Source organism: Apteryx rowi, unplaced genomic scaffold, assembly GCF_003343035.1.
Source record: "Apteryx rowi isolate R43461 unplaced genomic scaffold, aptRow1 scaffold_77, whole genome shotgun sequence".
Taxonomy (NCBI): domain Eukaryota; kingdom Metazoa; phylum Chordata; class Aves; order Apterygiformes; family Apterygidae; genus Apteryx; species Apteryx rowi.
In genome coordinates, this window is record NW_020451060.1 from 459,724 (window position 1) to 485,440 (window position 25,717).

The 25,717-nt window shown below is 38.7% G+C and overlaps 1 protein-coding gene across 1 annotated transcript in view; it reads left to right on the top strand.

Annotated features, from left to right (window-relative positions):
* The window catches only part of NTRK2 (neurotrophic receptor tyrosine kinase 2), a 198,824-nt gene that overhangs the window by 16,588 nt on the left and 156,519 nt on the right, over positions 1-25,717 (top strand). The window contains exons 2-6 of the mRNA XM_026088466.1: positions 37-111; positions 360-431; positions 7,325-7,393; positions 11,410-11,564; positions 24,505-24,641. Of these exons, the coding sequence (XP_025944251.1) occupies positions 11,450-11,564; positions 24,505-24,641 (252 nt within the window). The 5' untranslated portion in view covers positions 37-111; positions 360-431; positions 7,325-7,393; positions 11,410-11,449. The remainder of the gene's footprint in view (positions 1-36; positions 112-359; positions 432-7,324; positions 7,394-11,409; positions 11,565-24,504; positions 24,642-25,717) is intronic.

Sequence of the window (25,717 nt, forward strand, 5' to 3'; positions counted from 1 at the left end):
TTTCATACTTTGTTTTCTGTCTTGTGTTTTCAACAGTTACATTGCAAACCAGTGGAAATTGGAAAGTATCAATGACAATGAAGTTGGATTTTATGTTGGACTTAAAAATCTGTGAGTATATGGGATAATTATTTTGTAGTGTTAATATTCCTTTATTCCTCTTGCAGAAGCAGATACAGACCCCATCAGAGAGTAAGCCTAACTTTGTGTGTTATAGAAGATAGCTGTGGGGCTTGCAGTTCAGCCTTGTTGAGACTTCATACACATTCTTATTTTAATCATTATTATTATTATTATTATTATTATTATTCCATTGTATTTTAAATGAACAATGCTAACAATTTTATGTATTTTCACAGGACTGTGGTGGATTCAGGTTTACAGTTTGTGTCCCGTCAGGCATTTGTGAAAAACGTCAACCTACAATACATGTGAGTAAACATCATTTCTCTTTTAAGTCGAAACTGCCCAAACCTGGTTAAATTCCTTCTCTTTTTTCCTGTTTCCTTAATGTAAAATGTTTTAATGATACAAACTTGGAATGCCCTCTTGTCATTAGTGGACTTGAAATAGGACATGCGTGATATAAGGATTTGGCAGATCATAAGAACATAATGTGAGATGGCAAAAAGATCATCCAGCTCATTATCTCTGTATGAAGAACAGCTCTAATAGTGGTCTCTGGCTGTCTCTCCTTTGTTAAGGATTATATCTTCCAAATGAGTCAGTATGGTGTCTATACTGTGTGCATCACATGCACTGACATGGGTTTGATGTTGCACTAGCTGTATTCTGATTCAATGGACTGAGCATGTTTTAGTAGCTAGAGTGCATGCTTGGAGCACATCTTTTAGTGTTGTTTTAGGAGTTTGTATGCCCTGAGACTGTGCTGCGATAAAGTCTTGTAAGTGAGGATCATCATCAGATTTGCTTCAGAAGCTCACTTCTGATCTGAATTAAAATGCTAACATAGATGCACCCAATAGCAAAACATAAGAATGTGGTAACTTTCCCACCCACCTGCAAATTGCAGTTCGTGAACTTCAGGATACAGAGTTGTTGCCCGTGCAGCTTCTTGACTGTTTTTCTAGACTTTTTGCACTTAAGATTTAGTAAAGTCTGAATTGACCAGAGTTCTTCATAAAAGTAGAGAAAAATGATCAGTTGAGTATTCCTGAAGGATGGGAGTGCCTTTCAGTGGGACAGACACTCCTGCCACTTACATGGAAAATTGTAGTCCCAGTTCTACAAAATGCTCAGATCATGTGTGGGGCTTCACTCCTCATAGGTACCCTATTTTAGCCAAGTTTTCAAGTGTGTGCTTAAGTCCATCCATCTTTGTTAGATATGTTTAGCACTTACTCAACCCATGGCTTCTGTTAAAGTCCTATTGAGACCAAGGAGATGTAAGTCCAAGCCTCAGGCTTTATAAGGTGCCTAAATGCTTTATTGTAATATGGAAGCATTGCTGAACTGGGCTCAGGGCTGATTGCTTTGTTAATAAAATGGACTCTCTTTCTGCATGTGTTTTCCAAGGAATAGAAATTAATTTAATGTGAAGAAGTGGACGTGAGTATCTGAATTTGCCTACATGGTAATTGCTGTTCTTAATATGGAGCAAACACTGGAGGAGTATGAACCAGGTCTTGCCAGCCTGTGAGGGTTACATATTACTTCATACAGTCATTAATAAAGTAAATTGCTTTTACTATAATCAGTTGGAGAATATGCGAAGTATCTTCTAGAGCATGTTTGCGTGTCTATCTGTGTGACAACTGGTCAGTGAATTATGATGGTACAAGATGAAATTCCATCAAGACAAGTGCATATGCACTCCCTATGGAAATGCATAGTGAAAAATTATTGGCTATGTGGCACAATTGCAGAGAAAGATTTAGTAGCTATAGTGGGAGAAAATCTCAGCATGATGCAGCAGAACAAAGCGAATTCAGTCTGGGATCAGAAGGAATTTTCTGTTACAGTTTTACATCTTTTCACCATTACATTAACTGCTGGGAAGGCATCTATCGGAATATGGTGTACAGATTAGGACGCTGAATCTACCCGTGTAGAACGATATTACAGAGAAGAGCAATAGAACTATAAGGAGTTTGTAAAGCAAATCGTTCAAGGAAACACTGAGAAGGCTGAGTTCGTTCAGTCTAGTAAAGCGAAGACTGAAAAGGAGTATACATCTACAGATTTTTAAAAGGAGAACAATTATGAAGAGGAGAGGCAGTTTTCTCCATGACACAAAGATAGGATGAGAAATAATCAGTTTAATTTTCAGCAAGGAAGATAGATACTTGGAACACCTTACTAGCTGTATGGGCAGGTAGACACTGCAAAAAGTAACCTGAGAGAGTTGGTAGGATCTTCTTTGTAGGCTTTTTTGCCTGATTTCTTAAGGAAATGAGGCTCATTCATACTGTCACAAAGTCTCTCTGTCCCCAGTGGTTGTTTCTGACCAAAACTGATGTAGGTGAAGAGGTTTTGTGAAAATTGGCCATTGGACAGAACAAAGAGACCCTATAAATGTTCCCACTTAGGGGGAAGATACCATTGTGCGCTTATGTCCTTTGTGCACTAGAGAATCCATGTGGACACGATGTCTTTAAAATACCTCAGCCACAGGAAAAGTTTCCACTAGAGCTCACAGTCAAACGTGAAATACACATCTGTTGGTAAGCAGGCTTTATTAGATCTTGAGTTTGTGAAACTACTTGTTAGAAACAAGTTAGGCTGATTGACCTCTGCCGGGTTGATGTGTATGTGATCCTGACTCAGAAGAGGGGGCTATCAGAGGGATCTGGTACTCTGATTTCTTTGGTGGGGAATTAGTAGTTTAGGAGATACAGGTTAAGCCAGATAAGACTGAAAATAAAAAGCGACAATAACCACCTGCTCTATGTACATGTGACAAAGCAATCAACATGGAGACATTTTTTGCCTTGGCTGATCTGTTATCCCTGAAAAAAAATGCATTTGTTTGGTTTCTCTGGGAAGTCTTGATGCATGCTAAAATGTTTCTGAAAGCCCCAGTGAATCAATGCTAGTTGTCATCAGTGATAAAACTCCTGTTGACTGCATTGGGAATGAAATGCAGCCCCTGCTGTGGTTGGGAGAGAGAAAACTATTAAAAGCTGAAATCATTTCACTTTGCCAGAGTGACCTCTGAGTACAGGTCTTTGAGAAGTCTTGTGTTGTATTTTAGAACAACAGTTTGTCATTGTTTCAAAAAGAAAATGTAAACACTTTTCTGAAGACTGATGTAACTGTATGAGCTTTCATTTTGCTAGTGATACTGTTACAGTTTTCTCACATGAAAAGTCTTTTGATGTAGTTAAGAAGCTTTATTATAAGAATATAGCATTTATTTTCTGAATTGTAAAAGAATATAAGATTATAAGGAATTTATCAACACACAATTCCTTAAGCCCTTTTTTTGTCATTACCTTCTTTCTTTGCCAAACTTCTGTAGCCAAAGTATCTTTCGTGTTGATGTATGATGACAAGAATTGAGTAATAATATAAACAACAGAAAGAGAAATGCTCTAACAGATATCACTTAAATATAATTAATAGCCTTGTTCATCTAATTCTGGTATTCTCGTTGACCTTAGACTCAAATTAGTCAACAGTCACATTTAACAAGCTATTAAACAGTCCTAGTTTAGTAGTGCTGTAATTTATAAGCTCATCTGCTGCTAACAATAATTTTAACAGGTCTGTTTAGTACATGTACATGGTATTCTGTCAATGCCTTTAAACAGAGAAATAAATTTCACAGCAAATGCGTATTTCCCAAAACATTAAAAAATAGCTATTGTCATGTGCCAGGCTGTATATAATTGCATCGCTGAATCATAGAGTTGCATATGCTGTGTACTTACAGCTTGGAGTGTTAGAATGTGTTTGTATCTCTAGGGCTGATCAGGCTTAAAAGCAGCCAAGTTTAACCATTTGAGACCCAACTGTAGATTTTTCCCTCGCATGCACACAGGCAACACGGGTCTCGCTCCGGCGGTAGATGGAGCAGGCAGTTGCCTGTGGAGGGAGACTGAGTGTAGCAAAATGGCATTGCCATTTCTTCACCTCTTTCCCCCCGTCCCCGGTGTAGCAGCATGGTGACATTGCAGTGTAAATGTGAATGCTTAGGCAGCTTCTCTGGCTGTGCTTGCACTCCCCACATTGCCACAGCTATGCTTGTAGCTGTGCTAGCTTGAAATAGGCTTGATATTCATACGTAAAATACAGTCCTGCTTTTGACTGCATTCTGGTCCTATCTTTTGGTATAGCGCTGGAGCCAGGCTCTGTACTCCAGACTTTTTTAAAAAGGCTTTTGAACCCCGCATAGATCTTCTTTGGGCTCCTCACTGCAATGTGTGTGTGTGTGTGTGTGTGTGTGTGTGTGTGTAATAGAATTGGGGAACTAATTTATATTCTCTTTCCATGCAAGCGTAAATGTGGTGCTTACCTACTCCTTGCTAAGTGTGTTAGTGTTTTTTTCCACTTAACATGGATTAAAGAGAGCGAAGCAGGCATCTCTATAATCAATAAAAAGTGCTCAGATTATGAAAAATATATAACAGTAAATTTACTGACAAAATATAGTTTAAGATGATAAATCTATAACAATGGGCTGAAAATTTTCAGTTGAATTACTTGTCAACTTGAAAAATCTTAAGGCTGTGAACTACATGGAAGAAAAGACTACAGTCCTAAAGTACTAAATGTGTCACCCCATGACCAAGAATATAGGCAAAGAATATTTTTTGTTATTGTTTTTACTGCTTTTTACTTCCTTTGTCTGGCATGTATCCGACACAACTGGTAAAAATCTGAAAAGACAATTAAACTTATTTAGTTACTTTTTTTTTTTCAAAATATTTCTTCATTCTTTTTATAGTTACACTTAAATTGATAGTCCCAGTTCTTCACTGGCTCATGCAGTCATCTACACCTGCATGAAGTGTTCAGAAAATACCATACCCACTGACTTTTTGGGCAGTTAAGTCCAGTTGTTTATGAATTTAAACAAGTAAAGGCTATTCTTATGCCTAGGGGATTGCAATAATTCTCCAAAAGCAATGAGTGGCCTGAGGCTAAGTAACAACAAGGTAAAGCTGTGGCAACACCTAACCGTTCCACAGTACACTGTCCACTAAGGTTTATAGCTTTGATTGAAGCAGCTCAGCTGCTCAGGGAGAATGGGATGAGTTAGATGACCATGAGTAAGATGAGCAAGGAAACGTAGCCAGCCAGGTGGAAATTCCTAAGAAAAATGGGGGTTCAGACCTGCCCTTTAGATAGATAGGCTCTTATGTCCAATCCAGGTTACCAACAACAAACCCTTTACCAGAGTCAATCTTTTCTTAAGAAAGAAGAGAGAAACACCATCTCATAGGATAGCTGGGGATCTTGTATGAGATGTTTGAGGCCCATTTTTTGATCTGAATTCTGATATTCTAGTATTTAAAAATTGGGATGGGATGTTTCAAACCTGCTTGATTTTACCTATTCTGGAATCAGAGCTCGAGTCTGGGCCTTCTCCATTAGGGTGCCAGGGAGTGTTACACTAAATGAAATGGCTTTGGCTGGACAGAGATCCTCCTGAGTAAGCCATTGTCTGAAGGTTAGGGAGTCCTGGTATGGAAGAACAGGGTCCTCTGGTGCGTGGAAACCAAGCACCAAATCTTGTCCTCCCTTGTCCGGGAATATGCTTCCTTTCTCTGGAGCAGTGAGTGGCAGGGGCACCTAGCTGCGGGAAGGACCCACTGTAGGTTTGGTTGTCTTTGGGGCCAGGTGGGATTTTGTCACTGTGCAGGGAAGAGAAGCAGGTACTTGCCTTGTCTGGGAATACCACAGAAGCATCTGCATGTGAGGCTCGGCAGTGTCAGGGTTGCAGAGATTTTTCTGCATGACTAGTGAGAGTTCCCTGAGGAGGGGTGAGATTTGATGTGCTTAGCATTGCCTGGGTGCTGGAAAGAAGAACCCAATTCTATATGAGGGTTTAAATTCTTTCTTTCAACCTTCCAACCTATGGGGAAGAGATTATAGGTACTTAATTTACTGAGTGTTTTTTACTTAGTCACAACTTCTGTCCTACATGCAAATTTTGATATATCTGGTCAGAGTCTGCATGAGATGTTTCTACCTGCATCTACCATAGGGCAGCTCAGTTGACCTGACCAATAAAGCAGTAGTTTGCACATTTTGTTCTCACACATTAGGACCAGTCAGCTTGAAAACTTCAGGCCATTGTTTGCTAGAAGGAATCAACAAAGAACTATAATAAATAAAATCTCATAAAGATTCCATTCTGAATGTTTATAAATGATCCTACTTGCATCCTTGTAATTTCTCTGAAAATTATTTTGTACTCAGAGATCAAGGGTGGAAAGTTTGAGGAGTAAACACTGTGTTCTTTAATCAGGAAGAAAAAAAAAAGATTTAATCCTTCACATAAATGCAATGTAACTTAACTATGGAGCCCCTATGGCGCTCTATAATACCATGTAATACTCATAGCATTTTGGCTCATGTTGATTTGCACTGTGTTGCTGGCAGTTTTACAGTTTGCTGCTCTCACTATCTTTAATTTATGGACTGATAAGACTATAGAAGAACAGCATTATTTTGATTTGGGGTGGAGAAAAATATTTCGTAAGCCTGGGAGGGGGGAGCATTTCTGATTCAGATGAGCATTTCTTTGCTCTGCATAATGGGGGAGGACCTTTCACTTAATTACCACTGGAAAATGTAAGTACTTAATTGACATAAAAAAGCCTAATATAGGCATTTTACAGTTTTCCTTTTGATCTTTCATGTGGGTGCATATTGCACATGCAGTTTGAAAAGAATAACTAAAAGGCTGTGATGTGGATATGTGCTAGCATGTGAGAAGGACTTAAGTGAGTACAGAGCTTGTTGCATCATCAAAGGAAGGGATACACCCATTTCACTTATGAATAAATTGAGCATGTAATTAACACCTGGACTTTACAGAATACTTTGGAAATACAATTAAATCTGCTGCTTTTCCACAATGAACAGAAGTGCTAAAAGTGAAAATATTGACCCTTGCTGAGTTTGATTTTGAAGAATGTATTTAACTTCATGCACAGGCTGAATTCAAATCCTTGATACCCTTCAAACCATAAAAAGAGACTGGGCACCATTCCATACCACTGAAGTCAAAGGAATAAGAGCCATTTAGAGCTGGTTTCGGTTCTTTGTTTTTTTTTTTAAAAAAGACACAAACTGTATTTTGAGTGTAAGAAGAAACAATCCTAATTAATAAAACTTTTCTGTTTTCCTGTAGCAACTTATCCAGAAACAAGCTCTCAAGTTTGTCCAAGAAGCCTTTTCGCCATCTGGGTTTGTCTGATCTGTAAGTTGCCATTTCTTAAAATAATGTTTATTTGTGGCCAGAAATGGAAGAACAAGACTATGAAGTTTGTTCTGTTAAAGTTAGATGTCCATCACAGATTAGGAATGAAATTCTGATCCAAAGAAGGCAGCAAAGATGTTGCCAGTGACCTAAGTACACAGAGATTTTCATTCCAGGCCTTCAGGAAAGATCAAGTGTATTTTAACACAAATTTATAGGTCAGAGTAACCATTTCCCTCCAGCTTTAAAATATGTTATTATAAGATTATTTCACACAAAACTACTGATGTTTATATTAAATATTTGAGTTAGTAAAAATACAGCCATCTACAGATCTTCAAATGAAGTCTGTATGTCATATTCTTATATTGGCCTCACAGCTGCTATGCTTGTGGTTGGCTATGAAATAATATTTTTGTTTTCTCAAATTCTTTGAGTTGCTTTGTACTGTATATAATCATTTGGTAATGAAGCATGTGTAAACATATACTTGTTGGTTGTTTCAATATTATATTTTTATTCTGTGCTCTTTCAAGCAGAATTTATATATTGGTATGCATTCCAAAGTTATGTAATCAGAGGGTAAAAACAGGAGAGAAGAGGATGTATCATGTCTGTGTGGCAGATATTGTTGTATCGTATTTATTTGGAGGACTCATAGAAAAGGTAGAGTTTGTGAATGACTTGGCAGTGGAGGGGGCATGGCACAAATAATGATGAAGGCAGAAGTTGTCTTTTGCAAAAGGCTCTGATTACTGGTCCTTTACCCTGTCTTCTCATAGAAGAATTTTTAAGGTCTGGAGCTGTGTTTCCATGTTAAAAATGTAGGAGGAGAAGTAGTCTTCTTGTGCAGTCTTCGCTAAAAAGGGAGAGCCCACAGGAGCTTTGGGATGGTTGCGTTGGGGGCAGAGGGAGGCTGCACTCCCGAAGTGCAGAGCAGGATCGGGGCGGCCCAGGAGGGTGCCTTGCAGTCCTGAACTTCTGCTGCACGTTCTTACTTTATCATGTGAGAAATGAAGTGAGCATGTCCCAGTGCTGCAGAAAGAGGTTTTGCCCCTTAGGTATGTTTTGTTGATAATTAGGTTGGTATAATCACTTTCTTTACAGCCAGGGGAACATCATTCACTGGAATTTTCTTTTATAATTTGGTGATCACTGCATGCTGATGAAAAGACTAGCTAGGGTCAGAGCACTTCCATTGCTGTATTTCCTGCGTAGGTCTGTTGTTTCTGAAGTCCCAGTTTCTTCATATGTAATATTTAGTCCCTGCCAAAAAGCTAGTGTGTACTTGGCTGTAACTTCTATGTTTTGTAGTTGTTACCACCTCAAAAAAACAGGGTTATAGGACTTAGACTAGTGCCCAGTGTGAATTTTTGGGCCTTTTCCTAATGTTTCAAAGCATCTGGTGGAGAAATGGGGTCATCTTAGCCCCCCTGGGCTGCAGAAATGTAAGAGTGGGTATGCTCTAGCTTAAGAGGTGTGTTAAAAAGGAACTGACTGCAATTTTAAAGGCATATTCTGCTCTCAGTTGTGTTGGTGCTTCCTTGGAATTAATCTGCTGCCTTTAACAGATTTATTCCAAAGTACAGATCAAGGTATTCTTGAACCTCTCCATCTCAGATGAGCAGTTTCTTTTAGGCTGTGGTTGAAGTGGGTGCTTATGAAATTTTGAAGGAGAACCAAGTCAAATCTGCACATATGTGTTCACTGAGATGATGTAAGAAATTGCCAGTCTTTTTGAAGAAGTTGGTTTGCTCCTGGCCAAAAAGACAGAAAAAAGAACTTGGGACAGAGAATGACAGAATCAAGCATTGTATGTACGTTACAGGAATCATGGGAATGAATTTTGACAGAGTAGGGAAATAGTGCTTATTGACAAAACATCTGTGTTGTTAATACGAGAGTTAAACAATGGGCATTCAGTGTCATGGGAGTAGAAGTGAAGGAGGTGGATACTGGGAGTGACCCAGATGTGAGAAAAGGGATGTTGTGAGGATTAAACCAATTAGTATTTGAGGCATAGAGGCAATGTGTTTTGGGGGCCAAGTTAAGAAAGAGATAGGGTGCAAAACTGAGATGGGATATTGTGGGTTTGGGGAAGAGTGGGAGAGTAGGGATAAAGTTAGGCAAACAAACATTGCAATAAAGTGAGATGAACAGAAGTGGGGGAAAGAAAGTGGGAGGAAAAGGTGGAGCCTGAAGGGTAGAAAAGCAGGGATAAAACCAGTATCAGTTGAACAATAAAACTATTATTCTATTGATAAGTGGCTAATACATAGATGGAAAATCAGGAAGAGGAGGGAAGGAAGAGTGTTGGAGGTGGAATCTGAGAGGAGAATAAAACCATAATTAGCTTCTGAGGAGCTTGCTCTAAATCAAGTAAGTATTCAGTTGGTAGCTCACTTTTAAATCAAAACATAAATCGATGAAAAGTTCAGGGTAGGGTGAGGTAGGAGGTATTCTCCAGATACAGCAGAGAAGGAGATATGACTTTGAAAGGCATCCTCTTTCAGAATCAGTTGTAGGTACAGCTGTAAAATTAGAGCAAACAAGATAAAAACATGTCATTTCCTTCTACTAGGTCAGATTCTTGCTTTCATGCAAGTGTATGTGGAGGCCTATCATGCCTCTATCCAGTGTCCTGTCTACAATGTGCCTGGCTCCTGGTGGGTTTAATACAAATTAAAACTGTGGAAGAAAAAAAGATTGCTCAACCACTTACCAAGGGAGATTTCTCTTTTAAAGAGAAGTTATGTGATACAACAGAAGTTGGAAAGCAATTGCTGTTTGAAAAGTGCATGTTGTAGCTTGTAACCCACCAGATCCTGATGCTCATACTCTCTTGCGCAAGCAGTTCTTGTCTATGCAGTAGTGGTGTGACAGTTCAGCGGATGACTTCTGTGAATACAAATTACTCCTTAAGAGAGCTGCGCAAATGATTCCTGCAGCTTTGTACCCACAAAGAATTAGCAGGGCTTTTGGGGGAACAGGTTACATCTCTGAGAAGCTGAATTTTTCCTGATTGTTTGCACACTTCGAATCCTCAGGAGTCAGTCTCCAGCATTTATGAGAACAGAATTTGTAAGCAACTTGAATTTAGTTTCTGTACATCAAAAGACATGTGTGAAATTTTGCTAAGAGTAATTGCTCTTCTTATAATGAGATGTCTCAAGCAATCACCCACTCAGGCTTTATTGGACTTCTTCTATGTTTTAAAAGAAAAAATGAGATACTAGTCATTTCTTAGGTAGATATTGGAATGTTTCTGATCCTGTTTCGCTTAGACTATATTTCTTTACATTGATGTGTAGTTGTATTAAATTTCAAAACTGGAATTGGGTAAGTTTGCTAACCTGTGAATTAAATTCCATACAGCGTACTATATAGCTAAATTGTACTACACATTTCTGTTTCAGGGCCATTCTTTATTGTCTCTTACTTAGGGGTTTTACTGTATGATTTTCCAGAGTGATATAGATGATTAATCTTTAAGGTAATGTAAAATCCTTTTTTATGATTGGAGTTTGTTAGAATTTGATTGTAGTAAATGACTATTTGGCTCTGTAAAGAATTTACCACCTAACAGTAATAAACCTTTTCTGGAATAGTCTTTCTAAGGTAGCTGACCAGAGCCTAGCATAGAAGAGAGGAAATTAGGATCTCTGTTCAACTGCTATGAAACCAAATGGATTTTAGTGGAAAGCCCAGTTCACCAGGTACTCCTGGTTTACACCAGTGAGTTGGACATAGGAGTTGAGCCTGCTGTGTGGTCCATGTGATCTGTGATGGGCTGGAGTCTTAGCTGGAGTAAACAAGGCTTCATTCTCTACAGCAGATCTGTATCTACTTACAGTTTGCTCTGTGCTGAGGTATTTGATCCATACTTTTTTTTAACTAAAGAGTTCAACTTCTAGTCTCACCCATTTGAGCACTTTGAAGGCCTCCCTCCCCAATTTTTTTCTATATTCATGATGCATGCTGCATTCTAAAAAAAAATTATTTGCTTTTTACTGTAGGATTTTGGTGGATAACCCATTCAAGTGTTCCTGTGAAATTATGTGGATCAAGAAATTTCAAGAGACCAAGTTCTACACAGAAACTCAGGATTTATATTGCATAGATGAAAACAACAAGAGGACAGCTTTGCTGGATATGAAGGTCCCAAACTGCGGTAATACTCTTTTAACATAAAGTAATTACCAAGTTATTGTGAGACAGGAATTAAACATACTTTTCTACTAGCTACCTATCAAGATGGCAACAGTGCTGCTAAGGAAAAAGGTTTCAGGGAAAATATTAACCATTCGCTGATCTTTCATGCCACATGGAGTAATTTCAGGAGCTTCATATAACACTTCATTTTTTTCTCTAACCTTTAAAATTTACTGTTACTAAAGTGCAGGAAAACAGAACATCAATTATAGATAACACAAAAGAATTGTATAAAATATATGTGCCTTCCTTAAATGAAACAGTAGTCCTTCTGAGCTGAAAGACACAAAATTTTATCTCCTTGAAATTTTTTTTCAGCTATCTGAGCTTAATGAAATCTTTATTTTCCTTCAAATATATAAACTCTACTGCTAGGAGCATGGAAAGAAAATTCAGAAAAACCGTGCCTACTGAAAAAGTTAGCAAATGGCTATTTTTCACACAAATAAAACTCTACTGAGTCTACTTGTATACTCTGTGCAAAAGAGGCATAACAAGCGTAGGTCTGTAGAGTTTTGCAGTAGTATCATATGGATTTGGAGATGGTGGAAAGTGATGTAACCATAGGTCATCCCCTTGCTTGTTTTGTATACAACTTTGCTTCCTGTAAATAGTCCTGGGACAGCTGGTGGAAGGCTTCACCTGTGAGTGGAAGAGATTTCTCCTCCTTTGAGGCCGAGAGGCAGAGCCTGGGCGTTTCAGATATGACGTGAACCCCGCTGAAGCCCAGAGTTTCCTCTGTGGACTGGAGGGTCTGGTGCTTGGCACCAGGTGAACAAGAAGGAAGGAGCAGGGTTTTCTCATGGAGGAGTGATTTGCATTGGGAAAGCTGTATGTGAAGGTGAATGTCAGGAGGAACAAACAAATTCTGCCTGTCTTCCTTCCGCCATCACCCCTTGAGTGCCCTGAGTCGATGTCTCTGCAGCCCACTGGCTGCTCTGGCTGAAGGGACTAGAAGGCAGATTCATCTGCCGTGTGTAGAAAGGTCTCCTGGCAGCTTGAGATCAGTTGGCACAAAACAGAGGAATGCCAGAATAATCTCTTGTGAAGTCCTTGTCTAGCGTGTCTAGAAACTACCAGGTAGCGAGGATTTTCCTTTGAAAATTCTCAGCGTTAAACGTGCAGACTTAAACCTGTAACACATTATTTCTTTCTTCTGAATCCTTGTGCATCTGCAGCACCAGCAGGCTCGTTTCTGACCTCTTGATGCTCTGTAGGTGCTTGTGTGTACGTATGTGCACATCTCACAGGTAAATCTCAACTAAACTCCCTGGCATGAGAAAGGAAGGTGGCACTTCCAACTCAGTGAGGAGGAGGACAGGGGCCCTTGCCTGTGAACGTATGTGACTGGAGTACCAGTATGTGGAATTTACATATGGGAAACATGGCTTTTGCTTAAGCACTGTATGAATATCAGCACAGGCCTGCAGATTTTTCCCACATTTGGTTTAATGTTAATTTACAGGATCCAAATATAACTAGACTTCATGCACATTTGTGTTTCTCCCTCTCTCTTTTTTTTTTATCCTCTTTCTCTCTCTCCTAGTGAATTTTTCTCCTTAATTTACCTTTTCGGGGATGAATCAATACAGGACATAGTTTTTTAATTAGAAGAGGTAAATGACAACGCAGGCATTTCTTAGCGACAGAATAGGGAGTCACTGGTGAAAACAAATGATAATCTTGATGAGTATGGCTTGTTTTCTGGAAGATAGCTATAAGATCCATTGCATGGCTGTTGTTTTCAGTATCTCTGGTAGATATATTTCTCTGTTTAAAAGCACAAGACTTAATTTCCAGAAAACCCACTGGATAATTTGGTTTATTTCATTTCTAGCACAGTTTGAGAAGCTAGTAAGTATACCTGAATAGAATAATTCAGCTTTTGTAGTCATCACGTTTTTTTCCTATGAACTACATGTCCCTCTTAGCTACTTTCCATGTCAAGAGCTTTGGGGCGTGCAAGCCTTTGTGAATTTTGTTGATGAAACATTTCTAACTTTCTCTGCTGATGAAATAGTTTGTCCCATCTCTCTGGTTTGTTGAATTTTTTGATTTAGGAACTGAGCAAACAAACATGCTCTTTTTTTCTTGCAGGTGTTATTAATTACTTCGTAATATTATAGTAAGTGGCCTGAACAGTATGTGGTAAAAGTCTTGGTAATAGGACACCTTGCTACTGTGTGCTGTTAATAAATCTCTTGCTGGGAAGTTGGAAGAGGCCACTGTGGTTTCTTCGTTGTAAGGCTCTGGTTTACAGATAATTGATGTTAAAATTAGCAAGGTTGTGTGGTACTTTACTTACTGTTTATATGGTGGAAATGTTCATTAATATGTTAATAAAAGGCTAGTTGCAATCTAGATGCCAACAACTTTGGGATTTCTTCTCCTGAGGCTTAAAATTAGGTATGTTCAATCACTAAAAGATCCTTTTGAGCTACAATATTAAAGAGTTAATCAATTGTTATGATGTTTGCAGCATTATTTTTTCAATCGCATTTGAAATGTTATTTGTGTATGATGAAAATTGTTGGATTTTTTTCAATTTTAAAGTCAAACTTAATTACCATATCAAAGGTTTTTAAGGTGCATCTACCACTGTAGTATGAGAAGAGCCTTCTGTGCAGAGAAATGATGTTTAGTTTTACGATATTTGCTGGTTGTCCACACAACATGCTGTAGGCTACCTGGACCTTCCTCTCTTTTGTTTCTGGCTGGCAAATAGCATTAGAAAATCTAGAAAGAGAATTAAATACTTTGTTCTCATTTCTACTTCTGTAAGCAATGGCTGCAATTGCCCCTGGCATGTTAAGTTACTGGAAATGAGGATGCTCTGTGCGTGGGTAAGGTCACTTGTAAGTCAGTCAGTCTGGCAGAGTTTACCTGGAGCTCATTGAATCCTGCAGAGGCAGGGTCAGATTTTCAGGAAGTTGGGACTGCTTATTAAGTTGCTCCTTCTGGTAAAGATTTGATCACTCAGCTCTCATCGTTGAACCTATTTGTATTGAAGGTGTCTTCTTCTTTTGGTATATTTGGGAGTGGTCTGGCTTCTACAGTTGTCTGTGCAGTCCTGTGTGGATGTTTCAGTAACACAGTTTTGCCTTATATGGCCAATTGAGTTAATCAGAGATGCTGTTTTGTATATGCTGGTGTGGTGCTTGATCAAACTTTCAGTTTTGCTTATCTTTGCAGCCTTGCATGCTTATTTATCATGTATTGTTTCTGCAGATGTTGTCCATCTTGTCATTGGTCATATATGCAAGCTAGAGTTTACTGACCAACGTGGCAAAAAGTACATGAGACTAATTTGTTATACATGTAACAAACTATATGGAGATTGGCAATTTGTTTCCATATGCAGCCAGTCAGATAGGGGGAACCTTGTCTTACCTAGGAGCTGTGGATTTTTATGAATGCAAACTTTTTTTCTCTGTCTCTTAACTTGTACGTTAATACTGTGGAGGGCGGGCTTTGCTCTTGGTGCTGCTTCTTGTATAACTGACAGTATTTTGGAAGTCATTGCTGTCTGTGTACAGTTATGAGCTGAAGATGCACGTTGCCCGTTCCTTGCTTTGCTTGTAAGCCACAACATTTCTGTAGGCAACTGTTCAAMTGATTCTAAACAGACTGGACTGAATCTGTCTTTATTTTGGTCTGTGTTTCTGGTGATAGATTTTTGTCCAAGGGGTAAATAAGGAGATGGAAATATCAAATTGGAGGCAGGTGGTTACAAAATTTAAGGGGGAGAAAGCCAAGCTTAGATTGACATATTTACTTCTCTGAATTTATAGAAAAGATTTGTAGTATTGGTGAGTCAATAAAATAAGTGTTAGATCTTAGACAATCTCAGTACAGCACAGTCTAAAACCACAAGCAAAGGCATAATCCAGTGGGTGTTGACATCTTTTTCCATTATCAGGCAGACTTCACAGATAAGACTATCAAAAGGAGAACATTACAGGCAGAATGAAGTGGCTTTAAAAAAAGCCATAAATGTTTTCTGTATTTACCTTTCAGAATATTCATGGGCTCTCTAGCCTGTATTGTTTATTTTGGCTTGAGAACTAGATATATGCATGATGTATGATGGCAAACTTTTTATTTTCTCTATGAAAGTTTTAATTCTTATCTGTGATCATGAACTGCATGAAAAATGTTTTTTTGGGAGTTTTGACAGTAGTGAGGGTTTACATTGCAGCTCTGAAGTTGAGTTAGAGTTTTTCCAACATAATTAAAACAGTTTTCATTATTCCATATTTTAAGTGAAAATAACTAATAATTTATGAATATTTGAACAGGCAATAGAAATCTCATTTTCAAAGGCACATACATAACTTCTTTGTGTGCGTGCATCCTTTGATGTGCTGATAAAGTGGCCAGTAACTTCCATACAGATGTCTAGACATATGCAATGCAAATCAGGACTTATGGATGATGGTGGTTGAGTATATGCTGTGTATGTAAAAGCTTATTTTAAGAAAAAGCAGAATTTCATTTTATAATTATGATTTGATCTCTGCATTAACTTGAAATGAAGCAGGTTTATAATATAAAGCAGGTTAGTGATACAAAGAAGTAAGACCATATTTAAGAGAAAGAGATGTGTCTTGATCATTCCAGTATTTCTGAACTCAATGAGCTGTGCAGGTTTGCTGAACTGCTCTGTGCCTGACTTGGCCATCTGTGTAAGTGGGAGTAATAGTACTGATCTACTGAGGGAAAAGTGCTGTATGTCTGTTAGCAATGGGTATTCTTGCTCTGCTCTTGCAATGTAGCTAGCTCAAGACTCGTGACTAGATAGCTATATTTCTAATAGTCTAAAGAAATGACATTTTTACTTAAAAAGTGGAGACAATTCATGAAGGCATCCTTTCAGCAGTATGCAAACTTGATATCAGGGCTGAAACCTATTTGTTTATCTAGTCTTCTCTTACCCCAGAATGTTTCAGTTTAAGGATCCCATGTTTCTCCTGTTGTAATATTTGACAGGACAGCATTATTTTCAGTGTTTCCTAGACACATGTGAAATTTTCCAGATAAAACTAGAGGAACTGCAACTACACCACATGCAGTTACTGAGTAAGAGGCAGTGTGTTAGAGGTTTGCATAAGTTAGTTTAAGTCTAATTAACTTGCATTACAAAGGCTGTCTAGCTCTCAGTTCACCCGTTAAGCTTGTGGCTGCTGTATTCAGCCTAACTGCACTGAGTATATCTGGTTTTCTTCTGAGGACTGATGTGGATAAACTGAAGCTTAAATAACAATTGAGAACTATTTCTTCAAATGTAATTCAGTTTCCTTAATCATTTAGGAGACTTGAGAGAGAGCATGACAGAGTACCTTTAGGAGGTTTTTAGCAAGGGAAGTGGTGATAAGGTTGGTAGCCTCTTTAGAAAGTTATAATGTGAAAATTGTTGCAGGCAGACTAATGTTAATACTGGGGCTCATGTCAGTTAAAGGATTCAGGTGCTTCCAGATCCTTTCTTACTCAGTTTCTTTCTACTGGAACCAGGGTCTGGCCCAGGAAATTTAAGAGAAAGAGCCTGGGCAGAAGTTAAGCAGCTAATGCAGCTGGAAGAAAAAACTTTGGACGTGTAAGCCCTTCTTCTGGTCTGAAATGTAAGCGGCAACTTTCAAAGCCTGCATACAGGTTGACCACAGAAGATGGGTCGTTACAAAGTGAATTTGTTCTAGTGCACAATAGTTGGCGAGTTTTGCCTGCATGGCTTTCATGATGGCACAATAAGCACTGGATGAAGTACATCATAGTCTGGGATGGATAGACGTTAGGAGCGGTGCGTTTTGACAGTTCTGCTGAGGTTGCAGTATTTAGTGTTGTAATTATGAAGAAGAGTTAACAAGGTTTATGTTCGTTGCTGTGGTGCACAGGCTGCGTTTATAAGTTTGCTTCTAATGATGATTTTAGTGTGGTAAAGAGTGATGGAGTGTTTAAAGGTGGTGTAAGAGTGGACTGTCTCTGGAAAAACATACGTAGAATCATCATATTCTTGTAGAGGCTGTACTTGTTTAATTATTTTCTGTAAAGGTTCCTGACTGAATGTGACAATCAGGCATGTCATGGTTGGAGGCAGACTTCTTTTAATATTTTAGCAGATTTGGGTGGCTTACAGTGAGCTGCCACATCATTTGTTCTGCTTCCCTGCAGACTGACATTCCTCTGTGGACCGCCAAGGTGGCTGTCACAAGTTAGCAGATCCAGAGGGTAAGCAAATGAGAGTTGGACTTTAAAGAAGGTACACTGAAGCAGCAAGCACGTCTTGCACGAAGTTGTTTGAAATTAGCTTGTTCACTGTGCAAATGTCTTGAACTGCTCATTAGGAAAATGTAGAGGGCATGGGAAAGTCCTAAACTCCGGGCTGAGGGACTCTCCTCAGGGCTTTGGCAAGGAGCCCTTACATTCGGACTCAAAATCTCTCCCAGTGGTAGGCCTTTTTTTTTTTTTGGTGCCTTTTCTTTCGAAGGACATAACAAGACTTGCTCTTTTTTTTTTTAAAGTGTAGTGGCTAGACGAGGAGGTTTTGTCATCATTCTGTGGATTCGGGTTCAATTCAGGAATCTTTGGGCTCCAAGAGCAAAGGAGATGTTCATAGAGATGGTAATTTTGTATTTGGACACCTCGTTTCTGCTAAATTGGCATTTTCCTTGCCTAACACTTTTTTTTTTTCACTCAAAATGGTTTTGGTTGTTATCTTGGAATAACCTCTGTGAAGAGATTTTGGCAACTATTCTATGTATTGAGCCTTCAAATAAGAGCAAAAGTTTGATTTTGTGGTTGAGATGCAAGAGGAAATGGAAACAATGATTTATGTTTCTTTAATTTATGTTTTGCATGTAACCTTTTGGGGTATCCTGTTTATAGTGCTCTAAAGATGCAGCCAGGCTGATTTTTGGCCCTGTAGTTCTGCAGACTTTGATGGAAACATGCCCACTTACCCCATGGCTAAAATCTGGCTCAGAGCTTGTTGACTGCAGGCAGTTGCTAAGTGAAACACAAGAGGTGAATCACATTTCCAACAGCTCCTAGATGTATGGCTGGCATTACTGAAAACTTTCTTGCTTTGTTTTTTTTAAATCCATGCAAACCCATAGGAAAAGCCTTTTGGAATCTGTGAACATTCCTGTATTTTCAAACAAGGCAAAATATTAACAGAAAGATGTAAGAAAACACCAGTTTTCTTATATCCTTCTTACATTGATATAAACCTGTTAAGAAACCAGTAAGATCTCTGAAATTTGAGGATCCATTTGCACATTTCTTATTAAATTGCTTGGTCAATCATCCTGTTTTCAGACTCCAGAGAGTACAACTAGTGGGTATTACTAAGCTGTACTGTAGTGCTGAATTAGTTGTATGTTTTCTCCCTGCTTGGAGAGAAAAAGCAAAACCAGGGAAGGTAACAACTTTGGACAATATTTAAACCTTATGTGAGGCAATCAGCCTGGATTTGGGCCACTGTATCTTATGAATTACAGAGGATATTTATAAATCAGTGGTTCTGGTAGTCTGCCTTTACATGGTTCAGTTTAATAGATGGTTGCTGGCCTCAGTATTAATTTAATCATTCTAGGTCTGAGATATTTATTAAAAAGATGATTAAGGATTTCAGGTAAGGATTAAAATGACCTTATTGAAAGTCAGCTGCAGTTGGCTTGTTATGAGGAAAAAAAATTGTCATTTTTTTTCTTGAAAATGTCTTGTTCTTGTCACAGAACAAATTGACCTGCAAAAATGTCCCCAGCAAAAATGAGATGTCAAGTGCCACAATGAAGACCATTTAGTGCCACTGCATTGTGGCTGGACTCCTGGGAGCTAGTCAGCAGGTCTCTGTGGCATATATGCCTGTGAGAATCAGGGGTTTGATGTGCAAAGGCATAAATGAATGCAATGTTGGTGCTCATTTCTTTATCATGTCATTACTTAGGTATTAGTGAAGCTAATTGATCATACTGAGAGAATTTTCTGATAAAGGTTTTTGAGCAGCTTAACCTGTCTCATGATTGAACAGATAAAAGTTGAAGATGGAAAATCATTCTGGAAATTAGATATATATATGTTTTTTATATCTGTGAAGATAGTTAACCACTGAAAAAAAAGCTTTGGGTGTAATGGTGGACTCCTTTCTCCTCATTTAAAACCCTCTTTTTCTAAAAGTTGCTGTGGTATGTTGGCTAGAACATTAGCTTGGTGCTGCGAGTTTGGTTATAGACTACAAAGTTTGTATTAATATTCAATTATTTCTTAATTAGGTCATATCCTTCCTTTGATGAATATAGTAATAGTTTGGCTCTAATGTGGGCCGGTGTCACTTTTCTGTAGAAATAGTAAGTAGCAGCATGAGGACTTTGAAAGTCCTCTTGGAATTTAAACACATGCTTTTTATTAACTTCCACTGACAGTTCTATAGCCAAATCCTGCAGTAACCTTTGAAAATTTCAGCCAAAGTATTTGGTTTTGTCATTGTTGAAGGTCCCAGCTGGGTACTGTGAAGATATGAGTCATTCACAGAATCACAGAATCGCTGAGGTTGGAAGGGACCTCTGGAGATCATCTAGTCCAACCCCCCTGCTCAAGCAGGGTCACCTAGAGCACGTTGCACAGGATCGCATCCAGGCGCGTTTTGAATATCTCCAGAGAAGGAGACTCCACCACCTCTCTGGGCAACCTGTTCCAGTGCTCTGTCACCCTCACAGTGAAGAAGTTTCTCCTCATGTTCAGATGGAAGCGTCTGTGTTTCAGTTTGTGCCCGTTGCCTCGCGTCCTGTTGCTCAGCACCACTGAAAAGAGTCTGGCCCCATCCTCTCGACACCCTTCCTTTAGATATTTGTACACATTGATGAGATCCCCTCTCAGTCTTCTCTTCTCCAGGCTAAACAGGCCCAGCTCTCTCAGCCTTTCCTCATAGGAGAGATGCTCCAGTCCCCTAATCATCTTTGTAGCCCTTTGCTGGACTCTCTCCAGTAGTGCCACATCCCTCTTGATTCACTGTCGATGCTTGACAGTTCCATGGTAATATGGCCTCAGGCCATCAGTTTTCACTGAGGTCTGCGAGGGTAAAGAAACTCCAAAGTTGAAGGAGAGTTTGTTACTGCTAATGCCTGACATAATATTTAGAGAGACTCAGTTGACATAAATGTGTTGTCTACCTGTCCCTGTCCCCTTGCCTCTGTTGTGCCCATTTGTGCATGGGGTGAATGGAAGTGACTGCCTATTCTAATCCAGAGCTGCCTATTCCCTGGATGAAGTTTTATCAGTTTGAACATGGAAATGGATTTTCTCTGTGCAATGAAATAACATAGTCATTATGCACCTATACACAACAAAACATGTTGATTTTAGTGTACACTTGTTATGTATCTACTATATCATATAGCTCTCTGCATCACAACTTAAAATTCTTAGTAGCAAATTCTGTCCTCTCTTTTCTGAGAAGAGATTGAAAAGCTTTGGATAGATTATTACGAGAAAAGAGGACATGAGAAAAATAAAACAGAGTGGTTTTAAAAAGGTCATTCAGAAACTCTTTTCCCTGTCCTCAGGGAACAGCACTCAGTGAATCTGAATTTTAGAGACAAATTTCAGAACTGATTAAAGGAAATACTCTTGCACTCAGCCTGGACAAGATGTATGTGAAACTCATTGCTCCAGAAAGTTGCTGAGGCCAAGAACATAACAAACTTAAAAAATAACTTGGATGCTAACGGATATTACTGATAACCAGACACTATCGAAGTTTGAAAGAGATATTACATTTCATGCTTTGGGGCATAGGCTAATCTCTGTCTGACAGATATCAGGATGAGACTTGTGGCAAGATGATGTCATGTCTACCTTGCATGGGTTTCTTATGCTACAGTCTAAACTTACCATGCTAGCAGTACACAAAACTATGTGAAACTGTTGTCAAATTGCTTAGATCAACTACTGTGTACAAAATCCTATAAAATGTGCATCTCTATCCATAGAAGAGGTAGTCATCTCAAACATCGTTTTTAAACAAATTAAATCAGGAATAAATGCAAAGGAGTTAGAAATCTTTGTAATTGTGTAGGTGTCAAAGTGGTATTGACTTTGTAAATGGTCTCGCACTACATTGGACACATGTCCTGAGTGTATGTTTCTGTTAGGTGCATTGGGGTTTTTTATATGCAATTAATTGTGAGTTCTGACTACAGGTTTTGCTGCTTGGTCTCATTGCCTTACTCCTAAGTCCAGTATATCGCCTCTTCTAGATACAAGGTCTTATGCTAACATCCTTTTTTCCAAGCAGAGCTGCCCCTCAACTAGTGCGTGTTCTGCTGTGGAGCAATTTGGGTACCACTTGAAGCAAAAGCCAAAATGGCCTTGGATTAAAGTTCACTAGCTCAAAATATTCGACCAGAAAAAATGAATCTCAGGGCAATTCTTTGATGTGTTTCCTAATTGCCTCTTATGACTGTGAAAGGGAATAAAACAAAATACACATTTAGTAATAATATGACAATTATAATATATTACTACTTTCTTGCTGCAAGAATTTGTGTGAGATCTTGCAACTGGTTTCTAGGGTAACTCTAAGACCCTATAGAATAATAAGCACTATTATTTTATAACCTTCTGGCAGGGTACAAGCAAAATGTAGCTGTTGCCCTCAGAGAGATAACACCAACATGGCACGTACAGGCTTTTGCAAATAAACAGAACTAGAGCTAATTCTGGGAAGGAACTAATACTGGAGAAATTCAGCTTCAATTGTCCATCCTGTAAATAAGCACATTGCAGAAAGAAGTTGTCCCAGAACTTAATGGCTATTAAAGGAGGGCTCCATGGGACCAAAATTGTTTTTATTTTTGCTTACATGAGAGGTTTCATGTGAAATGATGTGTTAGCAGGAACTGTGTGGACTTCCACAGCGAAACACTAATCTGTCATGCAGACCTTGTCCCAAGTAAGTAGTGCCAGGGAGAAGAGGGAAGTCTTAATCTCTTTCCAAGTTCAGGTCTGGCAACAGCGTTTGGACTGGTTTTCGGAGGTGGTGTGGAAGGGTAACTCTATAAAGCAAAGGATCTCATTACTTCTCTCCCTGTCCCCTAACCAGGATAATTAATATCCAGATGTTCCCTAAGATTAGTTTTATTTCCTACCCAGCTCATTGACAGGGAATGCTGAAATTTGAATTCACAGCAGGCAAGAGCAGATGGCTACCTTCGCTAACAGGTTACTGCATCAAGGCATACAAACCATGCAGCTTTGTTTCAATATACTTCAACATATGATTTATAAAGTGAACGTAATAGAAGAAATCTATGATGCCTATAATAAGAATCACATTACAGCACTGCTTAAAGCACTAGGAGAATTGCCGAAGCAGTTATTGTATACTTGTGCTGATTTTCAAATCTTATTAGGTAAGAAAGTATTGCCTGGAAAATAATTTGTCTTCTCTTTGCTATTGCTTGCTCTCATTTCATTTTTATTGAACTAATTAAACTTAGAGATTTCCAATACATATAGCTTCTACTAAACTTCTAGCAAGCATATTAATGTGTTACAATTCACACTAATCAGATGGTTAATTGTCAATTGTGACTTTTTTCATAAGAAAAATAATCCCTCTGCTAAAATTCTATACCTGCAAGTCCATGATGAAACTGCTGTACTCTTAAAAGAAAAAAAAGAAAGAAAGAAAAAAAAAGAGAGAGAGAGAAGGAAAGAGAAACAGGAAAAGAAAAGTCATTGCAAAATAATACATACATATCCAGCATAGCCCATAAGCTCTGCTGTTTGAGATGATAAATTGCAAGTAAATCATGCCTAGAATTGTTGATGAGAAATTCCTCCTAACTGAGGGCAAGACTACTTACGATGTTTAGCAGCTCCAAACAATGGCACAGTATCTCTTAAGAGAGATCTGATATTTCCAGCATGTTGCATAATTATTTGCCATGTAAATAAATACGATGTGAGGTATTGTGTGCCTGAAGTCTATCAACATTACTGGCATTATTTTTGAAGAGGGTCAGCTCCAAAGGAGCCTACAACTTGTTGGGTCTTTGGAAGCACTTGGCGCACTGAAGCCGTTACTATTCTGGAGGTGCCCATTGCTTTGGGCGCTGAAGAAGGAGATACACAGTGGTTTATAGCTCCGTGAGACGCGGGGGGAGTTCTGGCTCTTGCAAAGGCTGGTGAGCGGTACCATCTCCCAGCTTTTGTGCTTTACCGAGGGCAGTAGGTAACTCTGCCCCGGGGTAGCAGCCCTTTGCCATCACTTATGCCCTCTGTCCTTTCTCTCCCTTGCGCCCTCCTGCTCCCTTTGCCTTGAGGATGTCGGTTCTGCCCTGCTCTCTGTGGCCTGTAGGAGAGGGAGGGCTGCAATCTCCTATGTGAGACCGTGGGCTAGTGGGATTTTCCTGTTAGCGTAGTGGAGAACAGTGGGAATACCACAGTGGCAATTAGTCACTGGAAGCGAGAGATTTAATTGCAACTGCTACAAAGATGACAGGTTAGGATACAATTTCATGTTTTAAAGATTTAAGGTTTCTTTCTTTTTTTTTAAAGAAGGCAAAAACTGAAGTTAGGATAACTTCCATTTGCCCACCTGAAACATTCCCCTATATGATTAGCTTAATATATTTCCACATACTATAATGTTTTCTTAGGATGTGAAGTGGAGAAGGCACAGAAAAATGTTATGTAGCAGCTTAATGTACTTGTACTTACATATTTCCAAAGATGCTGTTTGTACTCCCTGCCTGAACAGTAACTGACCACAGTGAATTTCTGATTAAGCAATATTATTGATTGCATTCATACATTTCCCATAGAACTTGAGCAATGTCTGCTTGTGGCTAACACAAATCTATGCTTTTATCTTTTCTCTTTATTTTTTGCTTGTATCATAGACTTGCCCTCGGCAAACTTAAGCAATTACAACATCACTGTTGTGGAAGGAAAGAGCATCACATTGTATTGTGATACTACTGGAGGGCCACCCCCTAATGTGTCCTGGGTGCTCACTAATCTTGTTTCAAACCATGAGGTAAGTTTCATGTTCAAATGTGCAACAATTCAGACAAGAGACATCTGCCGGAGGTTGGAATAAAGTCTCATCTCCAGCTTTATTTAACTTTTTATCAAAAATATGAAGTAGTTTCTGGATGTTCATTTGTAAATGAGAGTGCTATAATTTCATGGAAATAATGTAGTGAATCAGGATACTGTTTTCTTATTATCACAAGTGCTTTCTTATAATCACAAATACCTGAATAGACACAGTAAGTCTAATCTACTCTAATCGTGAGAAAAGCTGTGTCTCTCTAATTTTAGTTTATTTGCAAGCCAAAAGCTTGGTGTGCTAAAACTTTGGTTGTAAATATTAAATACTTTGTGATTTGTTTCATTTTCCTTCAGCAAAACAAAGTCACAACAGAGAGCCTCGAAAGTCAAAGCGAAACTTTTATTAAAAGAAATGGCAAACTTTTCTTATGAATTTTGAAAATGTTGCTGCAATAAAGCCATCCAAACAGGGGAAGTTTTTGTTTCCTCAGATCCCAGTATTCTGTGTCCATTAGACTGTGTGTGAGTGGAGTTTCTTTCTGATGGAGATGGTGATAAGGAGAAGCATTTAAGCAGGTCTTCAGCATGGAGCTGCTGATTTCTTAAGTTGCCATTATTTACAGTGTGCAGAAATCCCAATTATTTACAGTTTTATGACCTCGGCTCCTCTGTGTTCTTGAGGGTACAAACTGCCTACAGCTTTTGGCTCTGTACAAAGCGTGTGATGTGTACTTTCAAAACTGTTCCTGCAGTGCGGGAGAGACTGGACCTCTGAGGTCTCTTAATCTTTGCACTTTCTGCATGGAGGTCATACATTAGGCCTATGAAGAATTTGTCTAACCTGTCTTTCAACTGTCATAAATAAGAGCTTTGCAGAGCTCCAGTTTTGTTGTTGAATTTCTCTCTAATCTGTAAAACTACCCAAAGGCACCAGTCATCACCAAGAACAAGAAATTAAAACAGTTTGGGGAACCTATGCCAAGTCGTGCTTTTTCTTTTTTCTTTTTTTTCTTTTTCTTTTTCTTTTTTTTTCTTTTTCTTTTTCTTTTTCTTTTTTTT